Raw genomic sequence first — 20,956 nt, forward strand, 5'->3', positions numbered from 1 at the left:
AGAACACGAACAATTATGAAAGTTTATCGAAGACACCAAAGCTCTAGCACAGGGGTTCCCAACCTTTTTGAGGTGGCGACCCCCTTTAAGAATTGTCGAAACATCTGGAGCCCAATGATATTTTTTGGAAAAAAAATGAAATAAATTAACGAAACCGAGTTTTTTTTTGGGATACAGTGACGTTGCTAGAAATTTACTGTGGGAGGGGTTTTCGATGATCAATGATACGTTTTTTTTTATTCGACACTTACATTTCATAAACAATGATGTCATGTACATTCAATTTAAATTATGGCTGAAAAATAGCGGGGCAGCCGAAAATTTTTTCTTCTGGAGGCGTTTTATATTGAAAATTTGTTCCTAAAATTGTGGCTATAGAATAAAAATATAACAAGTTTTTGGTAACATCGCGGCCCCCTTGGACTGCCTTCACGGCCCCCCAGGGGGCCGCGGACCACCGGTTGGGAACCCGTGCTCTAGCACTTAACATAGCGAAGTTATAGCACCCAGCGGGCTGAAAAAGTCATTTTCAGCATATATTTCGATATACCTCACTTTGGAGCATAATAACTTTTTTTGTGAGCATTTTAGCACCCTGCTGTCTTCGGCATAGTTGTAAGGTATATCATGAATTATACTTGACCGGGTTTAGTATTATGACTTGAGTTAAATTAGTAGATGAAATAGGAAAAATACAAAAAAGCACGTTTTCCCATACGAATTTCCATACAAATTTCAATCGCGATGCGCAAAACGTAGGCGTAACCGATCCCTCTCAAATTTTAGCCAGTTGTTAGGGATTCCAAATGGAGTCGAAAAAACCTTGATCTGACAAAAATGTTCCGATGACCCACCCTACTGTATACCAGTCGACGGGCCAGAAATAAAAATTCGTTAATAATTTTTTTTTATCTTTTCTGAGTATGGCTAGATAATAGAAAAGAACTTTTTTGCAGTTTAATGTTTCTAATGAAATTTAAAAGGTTTTTTGATTTCTTGCAGAATATTGGAGCTTGACAAAGTATTTAGGAAGTTTCAATAACATGTTTCAATGTAGTACTGGACAGAGCTATTGAATGGCACAAAAAAATCTCTGATTAGCTTCAAAAATTGTGATTAAATTTATCATGTTTTTCCTAATTAAGTTTATGACGTAATCATTCTATTTTGTTTTACAATTGGGTTTTTAAATTAAGAAAAAATAAATGTTTTTTTATTTTTAAACTAAAGAGCACCTTTCCCTGAGCCGCTATGATTTTTTTTCAGATTTTTAGAACTTTATTTTGGTATCTAAAATCAATTTCAAAGAGATTTTTTTAAATCACCTTTTGACAGCTGGGCAACTGCTTGACAGCTCCGCTCAATGCAAAATGCGACGAGGGGTGATTCGACAAATCGCTCTCATACAAATTTCAAATTGATTTTCAAATAGGTTCCCGGGCACCAAAATTGATGAAAATTTGGATTTCGGCTCAGTTTGGCATGCAGATTCAGAATATGGAATTATCACAACACCACTAAAGAAGCCAATTTGCTTGATAAATTTTCACATTACAAATTATTTTATTATTAAGAATCTTTTACTTCAATTCTGTAGGACACTCAAACCAAATGCTTGCATATTTTTAAATCTTTTAAAAATTTTACAAAATATACTCTAAAACCTGCTCTAAAAAATCATTTTTTTTAAATTATTAAAATACATTTCCATTGAAAATGGAAAATATTCAGAATAATAATATCTCGGGCTAAATTCTATCATTTTTGTCCAATCGTGCCGCGGGCCGCACAAAATGTCCTCGCGGGCCGGATCCAGCCCGCGGGCCGTACGTTGGGCAACCCTGCATTAAACGTTGCTCTGGAGACATTCTTTAGTAGTGAGTAAAGAAGACGACAGAGGACGTTTGTGGTTAAACATAAACTGAATCTTTATTTCGTTTTCCTTCATATTGTGCGTAACCCTCTAATCGCATGAGAACCCTCTCAGAGGGTTCGCCAATTTAACCGAACACAACAATCTTCTGCAACTAAAGATCGCATGAGTGGTAAAAGGACACCTTTTGTTTTTTTTTAATATTACAGGCAACCCTCCTCGCTCCGAGGTGAATTCCTTTTAACAAGCATAAAATGAATCCAGTTGAAAATAGATGCATAGAAGCACACTCCTTCATGGCGTTAGGGATCGAAGACAAAGAAATGTTATTAAACATGGGGTAAAAACACTAGACTTCATCCCGCTATTGTGGATTTACCAGCTACTTGTATTACACCGGTTCCTTCAGTATGGCCTCCAAAGTATGTAGCCGTTTTATAAAAAAAAAGTAACTTATAAATGATTTTAAACATTTCTCGCGTTTAGTATCATACAGGCATATCTACAATGATCGATTTCTCTTCGTCGATTTTCTCTTCGGATTATTCCGGAAAATATGACAAATATTCGGATGATCTCTCGGTGTATTTCGGTGAATGACGACTAGGACTAGCATCTAAAACAGGGGTTCCCAACCTTTTTGAGGTGGCGACCCCCTTTAAGAATTGTCGAAACATCTGGAGCCCAATGATATTTTTTGGAAAAAAAATGAAATAAATTAACGAAACCGAGTTTTTTTTTGGGATACAGTGACGTTGCTAGAAATTTACTGTGGGAGGGGTTTTCGATGATCAATGATACGTTTTTTTTTATTCGACACTTACATTTCATAAACAATGATGTCATGTACATTCAATTTAAATTATGGCTGAAAAATAGCGGGGCAGCCGAAAATTTTTTCTTCTGGAGGCGTTTTATATTGAAAATTTGTTCCTAAAATTGTGGCTATAGAATAAAAATATAACAAGTTTTTGGTAACATCGCGGCCCCCTTGGACTGCCTTCACGGCCCCCCAGGGGGCCGCGGACCACCGGTTGGGAACCCGTGATCTAAAACAACAAAAACAATCAAAAATGATTTGCAAGCCAAGTTACTAGCCGAAGAGAAAATCGATGAAGAGAAATCGATCATTGTAGATACGCCCGTATGATACTGAGCGCGAGATTTTTATTGTATGCACTATTCCTCCTGCCAGTAGCTACTCAGCGACATTCATTTTTTGACAATCAAGTTGATTTTTATATGAAAACGGCTACTTTGTAACGGCTACTTAAGTAATCGGTAGAATACAAGTAGCCGGTAAATCCACCATAAATTCTGCTCTAATATTCGCCAAAAAATAGTATTTGTATGGAGAGAGTGAAGACTAGAGCAGTGGCGAAGTCTAGTGCTTTTACCCTACATCATTTTAGCTTTCTATATGGACTTATCCACCGATGAACCGAATTCATCGCGGTCCGAGAATTTTGACACTAGAGCGGGGTCGTTCCAATCAGAATTGAATGATTCTGATTGGAAACGACCCCGCTCTAGTGTCAAAATTCTCGGACCGCGATGAATTCGGTTCATCGGTGGATAAGTCCATAGATGAGTGCACCGCCCGCTGAAAGTTCACTCGGGCAGCGAATTTTGACACCACAGCGGGGTCGACTCTCAACAACTTCTACCCAGCTAAAATTTGTTTAATTTATTGCATCTAGTTTTCGCGATGAAGTTGCAAAAATATTCATGTAAGAAATCAAAGAAAAAAAAATTAGCGCATTTTGGTGATGCATCTCTGAGTAGAAGTTGTTGAGAGTCGACCTCGCTGTGCTGTCAAATCAGTAACAAATTTTGAAAACTCATGACCCGCTGGTTGGGGGCTTAATAGTTGGGTGGCTTTTTAGTTGGGGCTCCGTTAGTTGAGCTGTTAGTTGGCTGAAAGCACCTAGATGTCATAATTTAATGTCAAACTGAAAATGACAATCAATCTGTAATTCCGAGGGGCGAGCTTATGATTTTTTGGTTTCTTAAACTTTACTGATAATCGAGAAGAATTTCTATTTCATATTTCTTAAAAAAAAACAATGTGTACAATACTTCGAAACAAATGCAAAACATCGGCAATCTTTATTTTGTCGATCATATAAAGCGTTTCGTGCTTGCATTTTGGTCCAGGTGGTTTCATAAACATCTATATTTTCACTCCACCGGCTAAAAATGGGTGAAAATAATTATTTGGCCATAACGTATCAGTTTTGCTCTAAATGTAAAACAAATTGAAAAATTGTACTTTTTACTTCCAACCTAAACATGATTTAAAAAAAAACAATGCGCACTCCCCTTGTGCTGCTGTACGTCATTTTACCCAACTAGCGAATCGAATTCGTTGGTTGGGTGGAGGTTGTGGCTCAACGAGCGGGTTCCGACTGTATTTATAATCAACATGGACTTATCCACCGATGAACCAAATTCATCGCGGTCCGAGAATTTTGACACTAGAGCGGGGTCTGTTCCAATCAGAATCGTCCAATTCTGATTGGAATGGCCCCGCTTTAGTGTCAAAATTCTCGGACCGCGATGAATTCGGTTCATCGGTGGATAAGTCCATAATCAATAGTCCTGTTAGATAGTAGAGTAAACATAGATCCACGGACACCGCTGACTAAAATGTTTCAAGCGTGTAAGTAGTAATTTTCAAAAGTGCGACGATTGAATATGACGTCATGCTCGTTTGGATACAGATTTTGACAGTTCGTTTGGATACAACGGATTCATCTTAGCGGATCTATGTTTACTCTACTATCTATAGTCCTGTTCAACGACGTAGGTTGAACTTGCTCGAAGTTGCTGCATCCCGCTCTTACCCGTTTGATGACAAATGGGCAAGAACAAGATGCAGCAACTTCGAGCAAGTTCAACCTGCGTCGTTGAACAGGACTAATGGTGGAGCATTGATTATACCTACGTCGTTTTCAAAATTTGTTACTGAAATATTTTCAGGCTCAGTGAAACATCGCTAGCCATGATGGTCTCCCATAGCGGAAGGTCCGAAAGAGCTTGAAATAATTGAGATATCATCATGTCTACAGGTCGTAAGCCCTGATAAAGTGTGGAACGTTTTGATGGCTGTGATTCCTGACCATCATGTCAAAAACCCAGGGATACCCAAGTGACCATACTGTTTAGGGTGTAGGGGTTGCATGTGTGAGGCGCATTTATTGACAGGCATTGCTATGGACCGTTAGGGCTGAGTAGGGTCGGGGAATGGATCTACGATTGCTGAATTATACTGCAAAAGTGATTCAGTAGTGGTGGCACCGCTTTCTGCTTTTGTTCGGCCTTGGTGGTTTGTGTGGGGTGGTGCGTGTCGGTGTGTGTGTGCTTTGTGCGTGCGGTGCATACGGCTTCAGCAGGGTGGTTACTTGGGTAGTGTGGGATGATTGGGTTTGGAACTGAGGGGGTCGTCGTTGATAAGGCCGACATCATTGAGTGCTCAGTGTTGGCGATTGTATTGGTGACGATTTCTTCAGCCTTAAGATCTCATTTATACCACGCACAGACTTTTGGGAAGAGGGAGTACTTTGTAATGCAAGAGAGGGATTTTAACTCTGTGTTACGGGTTGAGTGAGGTCATGCCGATAGACTCAACCCAGGTGACCGTGCGGCTCGGACAGTGATGCATGTATGACATAGGCGAAACTACCGGGGGTGCCGGGGTTGCCAGGCACCCCCTAGAATTTGAATGCATTGCTGGTGAGATATGGGGCGATGAATGATGAATGGATGAACTAATGAATATTTATTTGTAGTGCACCCTCTGGCAAAAAACCGTAATTTCGCCCATGATGAATGAGTGCGGTGTGGGTGAGGTGCGCTGCCCGAATAAAAAATACAGTAGAAAAACCGAATGTTGTATTGTAACAGTACTATTTAGAACCATATTGTTACAATAAACACCACTGTAAAAATAAAAAATACAAAAACAATAAGATGTAATGTTAGACACCATACAGTGAATTGTAAATGAGATTTTTACAATATACTATACGGGTTGTTAAGTATCGTAACAATATAAAAAAATATTTTTCTCCATATATATTTTTTTACAAAACCATACATTTTATTGTAAATGAATTGTTCGAAATACTGATACGTGGGCTTTAATATACCGTACATTGTATGGTACACGTATGGTTTCAAACAATAAAATGTACCGTAAATATATTGTTTTTAATTGTAATTTCACTACTGGTTATAAATTTAATCATGGTTTTGGAATGGTTCTCTTTTGTTATGTTGTATTGTTTTACATTAGATAAACCATATAATGTTATATTATCTCGTCATGTTCCTTCGATAATGGCAGTTCTAGCCAAACTAACCTAAACTCGTCTAAGTCTGAGTAGCCTCTGATTGCATTAACAGTTGAAGCTTAAGCTCCCATGTCCCACCAGCCAGATAACCGGGTTTTGCAAACTAAGCATTATTTGTGGCAACACTTTGAGCGGCATGATGGAACTATGCCTAGCGCGCTAAGTGTTATTAGACCACTAATGTAGTTGCATGAAGTGGGTGACGAGGTACATAAGTATCATTACAGCGTGCTTAACCATTATTGCAATATTGAGGCTCCAATTTGACTGAACTATGAAATGTGTACATAACAACTCATGAGAAAACTGTCAAGTTCGATTCAACTATAAGTTAAGTTAAGAAGCGAAGACGAACTTATTTTAGAAGTCGTTTCAGTGTCCAGTCCAGTCCTTATGTTATTTAAAAATGTCAAAGATAAATCGCATTTAATTCGGTTGTTGTAGGGGTAGGCGGGGCAATATGGACACCCTAAGGTTTTTGCCAACTTTACCTGACGAGATGTCAAAAAAGTTTAGTTTTTTGATACATGTATCCTTTTGAAGTCTATTTAGCATCTATTGCATAAGAATGCTCACGAAGAAAAATGATTTATTCACTTCAAAAAATGTTATGAAAAATGTTAGTTTTTCATGACCGTCTTCAAGCATACGGGGCAGAATGGACACCCCCATGGGGCAATATAGACACCATGAGACTTTTACGTATTTCGTACATTATTTAGACCTATAAAGTCATTTCATTACAAAACAACTATTATGGATGAATAATACGCCGAAGTAGTTCATTTTTCTTCAGTTAATTTAAATTCAGGCTGTTTTGGATAAAGCTTCGTTTTTGTCGGCATGTACAGCTGTGCCTAGAACAACTATTTTCTACTGCTGTCGTTTTTTGACCAATTTGTTTCACCCTATGTCTACTATAGTGAACATTTAACCGAAAATATACTGAAATCGAAGAATTTGGTTGGTTTGTGATTTAGGCTATATTTTTCCCTTGCCGCTTCTTTCAAAAAGGTGAGTGTCCATTTTGCCCCGGCAGCAGAAGATATTTCCAAACTTGATTTTTGATATAATAAAGAAGAAAATATAAACATGTTAAGCATGTAGATACAGCAACACTACTTGCATGTGTTCTAGAAATATCAGGTTTTAATCGACCTGTAATAAATTAATCACTAAATCTTATTTTAGATGGTGTGAAAATTATAATTTCCATGCAAAAAAAAACGGAGGACGCAACTTTTTCGTATAAAATCAAGGTTAATTTTAATTTCGATTGTTTCTTTCCTGAAACTACGTTTTAGACAAATGGACTATATTCTCCATTCATTAAAAGTTCAAAAAAGTTCGCATATTTCAAAATATTGAGGGTGTCCATTCTGCCCCGGGTGTCCATAATGCCCCGCCTACCCCTACAAGGCAATTTCACATGAGAGAAGAAGAGAAAGAATAGTGTTGAACTCATCCACTGATTTACGGTAATCTGGCCTGCGTCTTTCCGGGTTGACCTACATTCGTATTCCTCTCATCGCACTCTACATACCTAGCCCACCATATCTCTTGGATATGCAGTCCTTAGGACACCTGGTTTACCACTTTATTTAAACATTTTATTGACTTTAAATAGATGTTTCAACTTATTCACTTTTTTCTCTTTCATTTCCTTTGCAACAAAAATGTCACGGACATCAACAAAACAAAGCACGGAAAAAATCATAAACTGGATAAAAAATTAAAAATGCACGGAAAAATATTGTTTCGGAATAGTGAATGGTTCAAACGTAATAAAAACAGTATAATATATTGTTACATAAAGATCGGATGTAAATGTATAATAGCTACCAATGTGCAAAGCTTTTAGCGAACCATTCCATTACAATACACTATATTGTAGCTGGTACACTGTATGGTACAGGAATGGTTTTCACCAAATACCCTATGGTTAGTTTTTATCCGGGTGCCCTGTGGGTGCAGTTGAGTCCGGGTTGGAGTGGAAAGAGACCCTTCTTCTCGGTTTCGGTTGTACGGGCGGGGTAGTGTTTGTCTTATTTGTGCCGTGTTGTGTGTGATTTGCGGCTCGAGCTGCGTGGTTACTTGGAAAGTAGTGCTCTGTAATCTAGATTTTGGTTTTAAGGTGAAGCTAAGGCTGGGCTGTGCCTCGGATTTGTTGGGCGTAGGTCGGGAGAGCTGGTGGCAGTTTGTGCTGGGGGGTTTGCTCGATTTGTTATTCACTGATGGTGGCCAATCGATCGACTTATCGGCGCTGCCTGTCATTTTGGTTCTTGGGGTTTGTGCTCTCGAGGTTCGGGGCGTTGCTTCGTTGTATCTTCGCTTTAATACTAATATTCTTTGTTTGATTAAACTGACTGTTTTTTACAGGTGTTTAACTCATTCTATTTCATAGATTGCCAAATTTAAGGGTTATGGCACTGTTGATTCCGCTACGTCGACACTCCGTCGAGCCCCCGATGCCCCAGTTTCGACCACACCCGACGGCCATCAAAGGGATTGTTTCGTGCACGATAGACGTCAGACCCCGTAGGTAGAAACAATAGGGACACAGAACAAGCAAGTGAATGTGATGACATGCAGATCACTCTAGAAGCTAAAATTAAAATAATTTGGATTAAGTGAATTACTTATGCTCTAATGAAATGAATTCCAAGTGCTACTTATTATCTAACTGTTTAGATACCATGCAAGTAATTTAAACATCTAAATGGTGAAACTCGTGATCTATATGCTAGTTGTTTCTTATTGCAGTTTTTGAAGTAGCTTACTGGAATTGTACTACACATGAATTCGTAGATATATATAAAATTACAGATAAGGGTGAGACAGATTATTTGGCAAAATGCTTTGATTATATCTACATATATTTTTTCTTTAATAGCATAAATTTAAGGAAGTGCATTCAAAACTAGTAACTAGGATACATACACTTAAACACTAAATTGAACTACGACACTTGTCACAGGGTGAGCAACTTAACTATGCTTTATCAAAAACCATTATTTAACCGTTACATAACACGAATTATTGCAGGAAGAATTTATAAGTTGAAGAATCAACGCATCAACTAGAACGGTTGAGCGGTAACGAATTACTACAAGTAAAACGAAACATATTTATTATTGTCACCTACTAAAATTATGCTTTCTTGTAGGAATTTTGTAATTTATTCTTCGTATCATCTCACCAATAAATTCACATAATTGACTATTCGTCTATTACCGCCCAACATCTTACAAAATTCTTGTAAGCATCTTCCAAGAACGCCAAGTATTAGACGACTGGTGCTAATCGGTAGCTGGACACCATGAGCACTACCAGTGGGAAGTCAGGAAACAGAACCGAACGCCAGGCTACTGAGGCAGCTGTAGTCACCGGAATCGACAGCCTTACTATCGTGGATAAAGCGAAAAGCGGAGCGAAGGATGCTGCGAATCAGGTAACTGGCGCAGAATGCGCAGCAGCTCTACAGCCTACAAAAACGGTCCTGAATCCCAAGGCAGATGATGCAGTCGGTGCCGTCGCCGAGGATCGTACGACGGGAACCAAGCCAAAGCAAGTAACTAATCCAAGGGCTGCAGTCCCTGTCGACCCTCAACAATTATCGACGGCTCCAGCCGGTACGACATTGTCCAGTATACGAGTCAGAGTCACTAGATTTAGCCATTGCGAAATGTGCAACGATCGCGACAATAGCAGGATGGTGCAATGCGATAATTGCAGTCTATGGTATCACTTTTCGTGCGTTGATGTGACTAGTGGTATAGCAGATTATAGCTGGGTCTGCCCTGCGTGTGCGGAAGAAAGCAGACAGCTGCACGGGACGTCAGCGCATTGTGAGATTCTACATCAAGATCCATCGTCCAATCAGTTGAGTTCTAAGAGGTCTCTTGGAAAAACGAGCAGCAAGCGAAGTGAGCAGCGAAGAATCGATCGTCGGCTACAGAAACTAGAAGAATTAAAGGAACTGGAAAAAAGGTTTTTAGAAGAAAAATATCGCATTCTGGACGAAGAAGACGACGACGTTGGAACGGTAACAAGCGATGATTCTATGGCCACCAACGAAATAGTAAAAATTCAAGGTTGGCTGAGAGAGACGGATCAATGTGGTGAGGGCGACTCTGGGCTTGTCGAAGAGGATGTGCGACCAAATCCTGCTATCGGCGGAAATACGGGCCATGAAACGCTTCATGGGTTTGCGCCAAATCAACGCTCTACGCCACGGAGTCAAATCAATCGTCAAGCACCAAGATCAGATTCGGCAGCGGCACGTGGTACCAATATGCAATCCCACCGAATGATGGATACTTTCAGTATATCCCGGTCCGAGCTGCGGTCTGGAACACGGATGCAGTCCTACCCGACAAGAACTCTAGGGTGCCCATCAGCAGCGAAAGTTCATTTTCAGCAACCTGCGCAGCCAGAGATAAGAAATCAACAGCATATTAGTTCCGGGTCAGATCGAATACAACGACGTGAACGCTACCCATCGTTAATCGACGAGCCAGAACATGACCAACATCTAGACGAAGATTCTTTATGCGTTCTAAATCGGAGTCAATTAGCGGCGCGGCAGGTCGTGCCCAAAGATCTTCCGGAATTCAGCGGGAATGCAGAGGATTGGCCTCTGTTTTATTCGACGTACAATTCTTCGACACACATGTGTGGTTTTTCTAACGAGGAAAACATGCTTCGTATTCGAAAATGCTTAAAAGGCAAAGCCCTCGAAGCCGTACGATGTCGGCTCCTTCATCCGACTAACGTTGCCGGTGTGATGTCTACGTTAAAAATGCTGTATGGTAGACCCGAAGCGATTGTGCACGCGTCGATTAGGAAGATCAGATCACTGCCAGCACCGCAAGTGGAGAAACTTGACACCTTGATCAACTTTGCGTTGACCATAGAAAATTTGGTCGCAACCATCGAAGCGTGTGGCGTTCAAGATTTCGTATACAATGCATCGTTGAAGTTTGAACTGATCGATCGGCTTCCCCCCGGTTTGAAGTTGGATTGGGCGAAGCATTCCAGGAATAACCCAGCGCCAAACCTTACGGACTTCAGTTCTTGGTTATATGCAATCGCAGAAGACGCCAGCACCGTAATGCAAACTTCCAGTACCTCAGCCAGAAGCCGATGGACAAAAAGCGATGGATTCATCAACGTGCATGCTGACGCTGACTGTACAAATCTGCGATCATTGCAAGCAGACAGGCCAGGATCGCAAAGTTCATCGTTAGTAGAACTACCAGAGTGTATCGTTTGCAAAAACGACTGCCAATCAGTGGCCAAATGCAAACGATTTACTGAACTCACTCTGGACGCTAAATGGGACGTAGTTAGAGAGGCGAAGCTATGCAGGAAATGCTTACGTAGGCATAACGGAGTGTGTCGTCAGCAAAAACCGTGCGGTACAAGAGGATGCACCTTTCTACATCATCCCTTGTTACACAATGAGAGATCGCATGTTTCAAATGGACCATCGGAAACACCTGCCGACGCGTTTGGTAGTTGCAACATCCACATGACTCAAACCAATGAGATACTGTTCAGAATTGTACCGGTATTGATTCATGGACCTTCAAAAGTAATACGAACCTATGCGTTCATAGACGACGGGTCAGAGCTGACACTAATGGAACAAAGTCTCGCAGACGAAATAGGAGTTTGGGGCCCAAAGTCATCCCTGTGCCTTAAATGGACGGGGGGCACGAACCGAGTGGAAGACGAATCTCGAAAGGTTGCCGTGGAGATATCTGCTGTAGGATTCGACTCTAGGCGACACCAGTTGACAAATGTGCAGACAATTCACGACCTACAACTACGCCCGCAAACCATGGTGCTTTCTGAACTACAAGAACGATTCAGTTACCTTAGCGGATTACCAGTGGAGTCTTACATCAATGTCTGTCCTCGTATCCTTATCGGGCTGGATAATGCGTATCTCGGACATGTGCTGAAAAGTCGAGAAGGAAAACCACGCGAACCCATCGCCGTCAAAACGCAACTAGGATGGATAATCTATGGCAGTTGTAACCAAAAGCGGCGAAGCTCAAATTACGTCAATGTACACACCATAAAAGTTTGTGACTGTAATCCACAAACCGATGAAAACCTGCATCTTGCGATGAAAACCTATTTTGACCTTGACAGCCTGGGGATTTCAACTCCGAACAAGACTCTTCGATCGCCCGAAGAACAACGTGCCGTAGAACTCCTGGAAAAGCAGACCATACCTAAAGCAGGACGATATGAAGCGGGACTACTTTGGAAGTATGAAAACGTACGTCTTCCAAACAGCAAAGATATGGCATACAAGCGATGGCAATGTCTAGATAGACGAATGAATCAGGACAAGCAACTATCGGCAACTATCCAACAAAAAATGGCAGATTACGTGTCTAAAGGGTACGTGCGAAAGCTGACGGAACCTGAACTCAACGTTCGTCCAGCTCGCGAGTGGTACTTACCGGTCTTTCCAGTTATGAATCCCAACAAGCCGAATAAGGTTAGGCTGGTATGGGATGCAGCAGCCTGTGCATATGGAATATCACTCAATTCGTTACTTCTAAAAGGTCCAGATCTCCTTACGTCTCTCCTTACGGTGCTCATTCAATTTCGAGAATTCCGTATCGGAATATGCGGAGATATCCGTGAAATGTACTTGCAAATATTGCTTAGCAAAGATACTCGATTGCGCTTCTTCTGGAAAGAGAACGAACATGATACAAGTCCACAAGTCTTCGAAATGCTGGTATTGCCTTTTGGAGTTTCGTGTGCGCCGACTATAGCCCAATATGTTAAAAACATCAACGCCAAACAATTTGAACACGAGCTTCCTACGGTGGTTCGGGCAATAGTTGAACAACATTACGTCGATGACATGCTTTCGAGTGTCGAAACTGAAGGAGAAGCCATTGCCTTAGCAAGCAACGTAAAACAAATCCATGCAGCAGCCGGATTCGAAATGAGGAATTGGATTTCGAATTCTGCAACTCTTCTAGAAGCGCTGGACGAACCGAAAACGGAGGAAAAAGATCTAACAATAGCCGAAGAAGGTGTGACTGAGAAAGTGCTTGGATTATGGTGGAATACAAACACGGATTGCTTCACCTTTAAGGTATCGCCACGATATGATCCTGAGTTGATATCAGGAATGCGAATTCCGACCAAACGTGAAGTGTTGAGAACCCTAATGATGATATTTGATCCATTGGGGCTCATAGGTCACTTCCTTATGTTCCTTAAAGTGATTTTGCAAGAGATCTGGAGAACGTCTGTAACCTGGGACGATCCTATTGAGGAAATTCAATTTGAAAAGTGGTTGCAGTGGCTGAAAGTGTTGCCTGAGGTAGAAAAGGTGGAAGTTCCTCGGTGCTACAGGTCAACGATATCGATCGAAAGTGCTATGGAGGTGCAAATGCATGTTTTTGTTGATGCGAGTGAAAATGGATTTGCAGCGGTAGTGTACCTCCGATTTCAGCAAGGCAACTTGACTGAAACTGCGTTGGTGGGATCTAAAACCAGAGTTGCTCCGTTAAAATTCTTATCGATTCCCCGTTCCGAACTTCAAGCTTGTGTTATTGGAGCCCGATTTTCCACCAGTATACTCAAATCGCTGACTGTAAAGGTAGACAGACGTTTCTTCTGGACCGACTCTAGCGACGTTATCAGTTGGATTAATAGCGACCATCGCCGGTATAGTCAATTTGTAGCCTACCGGATCAGCGAGATACTTGACACTACCGAAATGCACGAATGGCAATGGCTCCGAACCCAATCCAATGTAGCCGACGAAGGAACGAAGTGGAAGCGGGTTCCTGACTTGAGGAATACTAGTCGATGGTTTACTGGACCTGATTTTTTGAAGAAACCAATCAACGAATGGCCGGTAGAGTTAGCGGCTCCAAAAGCGACCAATGAGGAACTTCGTCCACATCTACTCGTCCACGTTGTAGTGCCCGGTCCTGTTATAGATCCAGAAAACTTTTCCCAGTGGACACCTCTAGTGCGACGGGTAGCATTAGTTTTCCGCTTCATTAGCAACGTAAGAATTTCTGATGCTGAGCAGCGAAGCAAAGGATCACTTACGACTTGCGAACTAGTACGAGCAGAAAGATATTTGTACCGTTTTGCACAATGCTGTGCATACGCGGATGAAATAGCAGTATTGACAAATAAGCGCGTATCAAACGGTAATGAGATGTCGGTACCAAAGAGTAGCCCAATATATCAGCTTTGTCCCTTCCTCGATGAACATGATGTCCTCCGTATGCGAGGCCGAACCGCCGCCTGTCCGTTCGTCGATCAACATGCTGTCAACCCAATCATTCTTCCAAGGAATCATCAAGTCACCCGACTGGTAGTGGGTCATTATCATCGAATGTATCACCACCAAAATCATAACACTGTCCTCAACGAGCTTCGACAGCGGTACGTCATATCACGTTTAAAGGCCACCTTCAACAAGATCCGTCGTGATTGCCAGCAGTGCAAGAATGATCGCATACGCCCTCTGGCACCCATTATGGGTAATTTGCCTGTGGCTCGTCTGGCCGCCTACAGCCCTCCATTTAGCCATATGGGTGTCGATTATTTTGGGCCTTTATCAGTCAGTGTTGGGCGCAGGTCTGAAAAGCGGTGGGTCCTCCTAGCAACTTGCCTTACCACGCGGGCTATCCATCTTCAAGTTGTGCACTCCATGACCACCAATTCCTGTATTATGGCTATAAGAAACGTTATGGCCAGAAGAGGTACACCTGCTGTTATTTACAGTGACAGAGGTACGAACTTTCAGGGAGCATGCTCAGAATTGGAGACCGCAATGAAGAACTTAGATAATGAGAGACTGGCAAAGGAATTCACCACTTCGAATACTACCTGGACGTCCATCCCTCCCGCATCTCCACACATGGGTGGAGCGTGGGAACGCTTGGTCAGAACGGTTAAGCAGAACTTAGACCGGATCAAACCTAGCGAAAGTATGCCACACGAAGTCCTGGAAAACATGCTTAATGAGGTTGAGAATATTATTAATTCTCGACCGTTGACGTCGATCCCTATCGATAATGATCAATCTCCAGTCTTGACGCCCAACCATTTTCTTTTGGGGTCAAGCAATGGGATGAGGTCATGGGTCCCGCTTGATGATAGTCCTAGAACACTGAAGAGCAGTTGGCATTTCTCCCAAATCTTGGCCAATCGTTTTTGGAAGCTTTGGCTACAGGATTACCTGCCATCAATCACCCGCCGAACCAAATGGTTTACAGAAACCAAGCCAATCAAGGTCAACGATATTGTTATAATAGTGGATCCTAAGCTTGCCCGGAACTGCTGGCCTAAGGGGAGGGTAATAGGTATCAAGAAGAGTACAGATGGACAAGTACGGAGCGCTACAGTGCAAACTTCCAGTGGCATATACGAACGACCAACAGTTAAGCTCGCCGTGCTTGACGTAGGCGTCGAAGAAAATGCGCATCCAGACGACCAGAAGCGCATTCTGGGGGGCGCTGTTGATTCCGCTACGTCGACACTCCGTCGAGCCCCCGATGCCCCAGTTTCGACCACACCCGACGGCCATCAAAGGGATTGTTTCGTGCACGATAGACGTCAGACCCCGTAGGTAGAAACAATAGGGACACAGAACAAGCAAGTGAATGTGATGACATGCAGATCACTCTAGAAGCTAAAATTAAAATAATTTGGATTAAGTGAATTACTTATGCTCTAATGAAATGAATTCCAAGTGCTACTTATTATCTAACTGTTTAGATACCATGCAAGTAATTTAAACATCTAAATGGTGAAACTCGTGATCTATATGCTAGTTGTTTCTTATTGCAGTTTTTGAAGTAGCTTACTGGAATTGTACTACACATGAATTCGTAGATATATATAAAATTACAGATAAGGGTGAGACAGATTATTTGGCAAAATGCTTTGATTATATCTACATATATTTTTTCTTTAATAGCATAAATTTAAGGAAGTGCATTCAAAACTAGTAACTAGGATACATACACTTAAACACTAAATTGAACTACGACACTTGTCACAGGGTGAGCAACTTAACTATGCTTTATCAAAAACCATTATTTAACCGTTACATAACACGAATTATTGCAGGAAGAATTTATAAGTTGAAGAATCAACGCATCAACTAGAACGGTTGAGCGGTAACGAATTACTACAAGTAAAACGAAACATATTTATTATTGTCACCTACTAAAATTATGCTTTCTTGTAGGAATTTTGTAATTTATTCTTCGTATCATCTCACCAATAAATTCACATAATTGACTATTCGTCTATTACCGCCCAACAGGCACAGACAAACAGACGTAACACTTGCGAATTTTCCATCGACCACGCTTTTAACGATCATTTTAAATTTTCATAGTTGTGTCTTTCACAACCAGAGGCGCGCGCATCGTTTTTTCTATGCGTTTGACGTTTCACACTAGCGCCTTCGATATTGCACAACACAGTGATTCGTGCAACTTTTCCACCAGGTGCTGGTAGTGTGAACTGGGCGACGGATTTTTATGAAAATCGTTCAAGGTGTTACGTCTGTTTGTCTGTGGTAATGGTTCAATAGGGTGTTAGCAATCAGAGTGGATTAGAACGAGTTGGCGTCTACAATACACCAACACTAACACACGCACTCCAATACTTACACGCACACATGCACCTACAACTAGCTGTAAAAAACCAGTGGGCGGGACAATGGTGCCTACCCAACAGTTGTAGGTGAGGTGTTTGGCTTAGCTACATGACGTGGTCCGGCAAGCCCATAAATATCAATTGGTAGACGTATTGCCTAGTGAAAAGACAACGCAGATGGGCGAAAGCCAGGGGATGCGTTGATAATAGCAGAATAGCAGAATAGAAATATTTTCAGGCTCAGTGAACTCAATATTCATCGATGCACTCGTCTATAGTGACTGTACGTTGGATTGGGAGTGTTTCAAGACATCTATAGACGACTGCACCGATGAACATAGTCCATTTTACGAGCCGATTTTATGAATGAATTTTGACAGGAGGTAGCGTCCAATAACCCGTGAAAATCAATATCATCATCAACATTGTTGTCACTTCGTAAAATGGCTCATTGAGTTCACTGAGCCTGAATTTTTTTGACAGCACAGCGGGGTCGACTCTCAACAACTTCTACTCAGATATGCATTACCAAAATGTACTGATAATTTTTTTCTTTGATTTCTTGCATGACGTTTTATTTAAAGTGATGCATATGCATATAGTTAATGCACAAGCCCATATTTTTGCAACTTTATCACGAATACTAGATGCAATAAATTAAACAAATTTTCAGCTGGGTAGAAGTTGAGTCGACCCCGCTGTGGTGACAAAATTCGCTGCCCGAGTGAACTTTCAGCGGGCGGTGCACTCATCTATTTGTGAAGCGTTTCCAAGCCTCATGAACGTAGCTGAGGTGCGATTCAAACTAGCAAAGCGATTCGGGAACGTTCAAAAATTACGTCAAACATTTTGGGGGAGAGGGGAGGGGTCTAAGAAAGTGTGACAGTACGTGTATTAGGTATAGCGTGACAGAGGGTGGATGGAGGGAAGGGGTCTAGAAATCCCAAAAAACGATGAACGTTATAAATGAATCTTCCCTTCCGTGATATGGATGAAGATGTGTTAAAGGTGCGACTGAAAACCTCAGCATGCCATGACTTTAGTTTGTAGATTTGAATTTTTGAATAAAATTATTAGTTGTTATTTGACCGTCTAGCAATCAAGTTGTTTTATTGCATTCGGTCCGACCTACTATAACTTAGGGGTTCGCATGCAACTTACCTTAACCTCAGGGGCTGCCTACTCTGCCGTTCGAGGGAATCTTAGGGTGGGCCCGCGCCGTCGCTCCGCTTACAGCGTCGTCACAACCGATGGTGGAGATGAGGGGGGGCGTCGAGGCCGATTTGTAGAGCTAGAGGGTCGTCTTGGCACACGCGGCGGAGAGCTTCTCTGGCGTCCGCTCTTCGACACACTCACTGACGGTCAGCACTCGGACACTCGCGACGGAGGGCGTTGATAGATCTCGGTCGAGGTCTTTACACACGCGTGGGACTTCCCGTAATTTCGGATTTCGTTCTTAAATCCACTTTTCGCACTAGGGTGGCCCGTTATAGTCTGGATCCGACACTAATTGGCACTAATTGGGTGCTTCTGACCGGAATTATGCGATTAACCTTTCCGACACTTGTCTGACCGCGCACTTCAAGAACCGGGCACCTTATTTAATTCGCCACCGCACTTTTGCACGCGTTGTGTGCCTAACAGTAGTATCACTACTCCACTTGCTCGAATCAAGACCGTCTCGATTGCTGGTTCAAAACTGAATCCCCCAGCCTCGGAGCTATTTCTCCACGAACCCCATCGTTGGGGCTTTCTCTCGCCTCTCTCGCAGTTGAGGAATTTCCTGCTCACCACGCATGCCAACTGCATTCATCGTGGTAGCGGGTATACAGTATGCGGCAGGAAAAAATGCGAAAGTGTTTTTCAACTTCAAACCTCATTTTCGTCCATTTGACATTAACCAATCTATGTTTCAACGTTCCATGATCTATAATGGGCTAGTTTTCTGAAAAGTTAATTAAAAAATTTCCCATTTTTGTCACTAACCTTTACAGGGCGGCGCCTGAAGATGAAGACAACCAGAATTTTCAAACCGCAGAAAATCGCACAGGTCGCTAAATTTCGCATCTGATAAAACAAAAATTTTGATTTTCTCTACAATATCATCAAATATATATACTTATTTCATCTGGTATGTGAAACTACATTGCTCTGGATCAGTGTGGTCTGGTTGTTCATCGAATTTGAGCTAATTTTGTTACTGTTATAGTCATTTTGTTTAATGACCATTGGGCGCGCAGTTTATTGATATCCGTTTATTAGGCCTACATTATCACATGTTAAACATCAAATGTGTTCATTTTTATTTTTCAGTGCTAGAATATAGACATTGACTGATACACTGTCATGAAAAAATAGTCATATATATCCCATATTTAGCGTGTAATAGTGCCTTGAACTTTTCGCATTTTTTCCTGCCGCACCCTGTAGCTCTTGGTTGCATTGGTAGCGGACGGCGTGTCAATGGGCGGTATAAATTCAAAAAAAAAAAACATTTAATTACAAAGCAAAATTCCTAACTCCTAACGGCGAACAAATAACAATATATTTATTTTTTAATTTTATTTTAATGGGACATTGACATATGTTACATTTCCCCCAAGGCACAATAAAAAAAATAAGCAATTATTTTTTTTTTAATCAAACTACAAATAACAAAGCAGCATGCTTCCAAGAAAAAACAAACGCTAATATGAATCAATAATCAACTAAATAACTAACAAATTTAACAACAAAATGCATTGCAAAATCAACTTAATTCTGTTCAAATGGTCTATTCAAGATTTAGTGAATGCTCGAGTCGGGTACGCGCAATTTGGGGGACCCCCGTGATCTAGCAACGCCATCACGGTGAATCCTAGGTAGGGTTTATCGAACTCCTCGAACATTCGTATCACTCTGCATTCTGCGAGAGTGGTGCTGGTAAACTATTTATCTTCGTCCCATCTAAATCGATAAGCTGCTGCAACCTCTAGTTACTTGGCTTGGTGGAAGATCCTTCGAAAGTGGATCCAGTCGCTCTATTCTTCTAGCTGTCCCGTTCACAACAAAACCCTAAGACCATTTGTGAGCCTTCCTCCCCCTGGATTTGATCGCTCAGAAATTCCCTATTTTGACCATCTTTCCGCTTGAAAGACACATTAGGTTTCTCGCGATCGGTATTGGTGATGGAGATTAATAAAACTTATTTTTGTATCGGCCGGCCGTTAAAAAAATCCACGCCTGGGGTTTCCCGGCGTTGACGTAAATCTCCTATGCTAATCCTTGATTAACCCTACTCCCACCGAGAGGTATAATGGACGTCACATAGAAGGTTGGAACCACTCACAGCATGCAAAACCTCTCAGTGCACTTGAGAGAGTAGCAGTTGTTAAGTGGGTCGGAGAGGGAGCTCACTCACTCTCTGGCTCTAGAATTGAAATTTGAAATTAACAGGAAACAGTATAGAAAAGAAAGAACGATGGTTAGCGTAACGGGAAGGTAATTTAAGGTTTGATATGTTCGGCTGGCCAAGTCCCTAGATTTTTTCCCTCAAGATCTTCCAGTTCATAAGAACTAGATCCGTGTTTCGCAATCACTTTGCAGGGTAAATACATGGGCGCCAGTTTGGCGTTATAATATTCTCCTGCATTAGATTGTTTGAAATTACGTCTGTACACTTGCTGACCTACCTTAAAATCTTCCGGACGTACGCGTTTACGCAAGTTGTAGCGCTGAGCACCGGTTGCGTAAGCTTTCTTCAGGTTCTTTTGAACCAGTTCGTAGATTTCTCCACAAATCTGAGGTTGGTTATCTCGCTGGTCGTCGGGTGAGTATTCCTCTTTTCGGCGCATTCTCAGGTGGTCTTCTCCACTTCGGGCAATTTCGTGCTTCCTCGTCACGAAATACGGGATTAATCCAGTCGAGGAGTGCACCGTGTTATTAAACACATGCTCGATGTCAGCGATTTTGGAATCCCAGCTTCGCTGGTCCTTCTGGCAATACGTTCGCACGGCCGCATTGATCGATCGGTTTAGCCTTTCTACCGGATTTCCTTGGCTATGGTGGCGAGATGTGG

General features: G+C 41.7%; 1 protein-coding gene across 9 annotated transcripts; it reads left to right on the forward strand.

The window, feature by feature from the left end:
- The first annotated feature begins 5,734 nt into the window (after positions 1–5,734).
- Positions 5,735–19,328, forward strand: LOC109404454 (uncharacterized). Of its 9 annotated transcripts, none has more exons than XR_009997248.1 (7): positions 5,735–9,206; positions 9,274–9,340; positions 9,395–16,019; positions 16,081–16,149; positions 16,211–16,295; positions 16,363–16,429; positions 16,484–19,328. XR_009997248.1 is itself a non-coding variant. In XM_062848965.1 (3 exons), the coding sequence occupies exon 3, from the start codon at positions 9,548–9,550 to the stop codon at positions 15,857–15,859; it is 6,312 nt and encodes a 2,103-aa protein (XP_062704949.1). In that variant the 5' UTR covers positions 5,735–9,206; positions 9,274–9,340; positions 9,395–9,547; the 3' UTR covers positions 15,860–16,353. The 9 variants fall into 9 exon arrangements, 1 of the variants encoding a protein (XP_062704949.1); XR_009997247.1 differs by having other exon boundaries at positions 5,735–8,930; positions 8,992–9,060; positions 9,122–9,206; positions 9,395–16,295; XR_009997236.1 differs by having other exon boundaries at positions 9,395–16,149.
- The last annotated feature ends 1,628 nt before the right edge of the window (positions 19,329–20,956 follow it).

Source organism: Aedes albopictus, chromosome 1 (assembly GCF_035046485.1).
Source record: "Aedes albopictus strain Foshan chromosome 1, AalbF5, whole genome shotgun sequence".
NCBI lineage: Eukaryota > Metazoa > Arthropoda > Insecta > Diptera > Culicidae > Aedes > Aedes albopictus.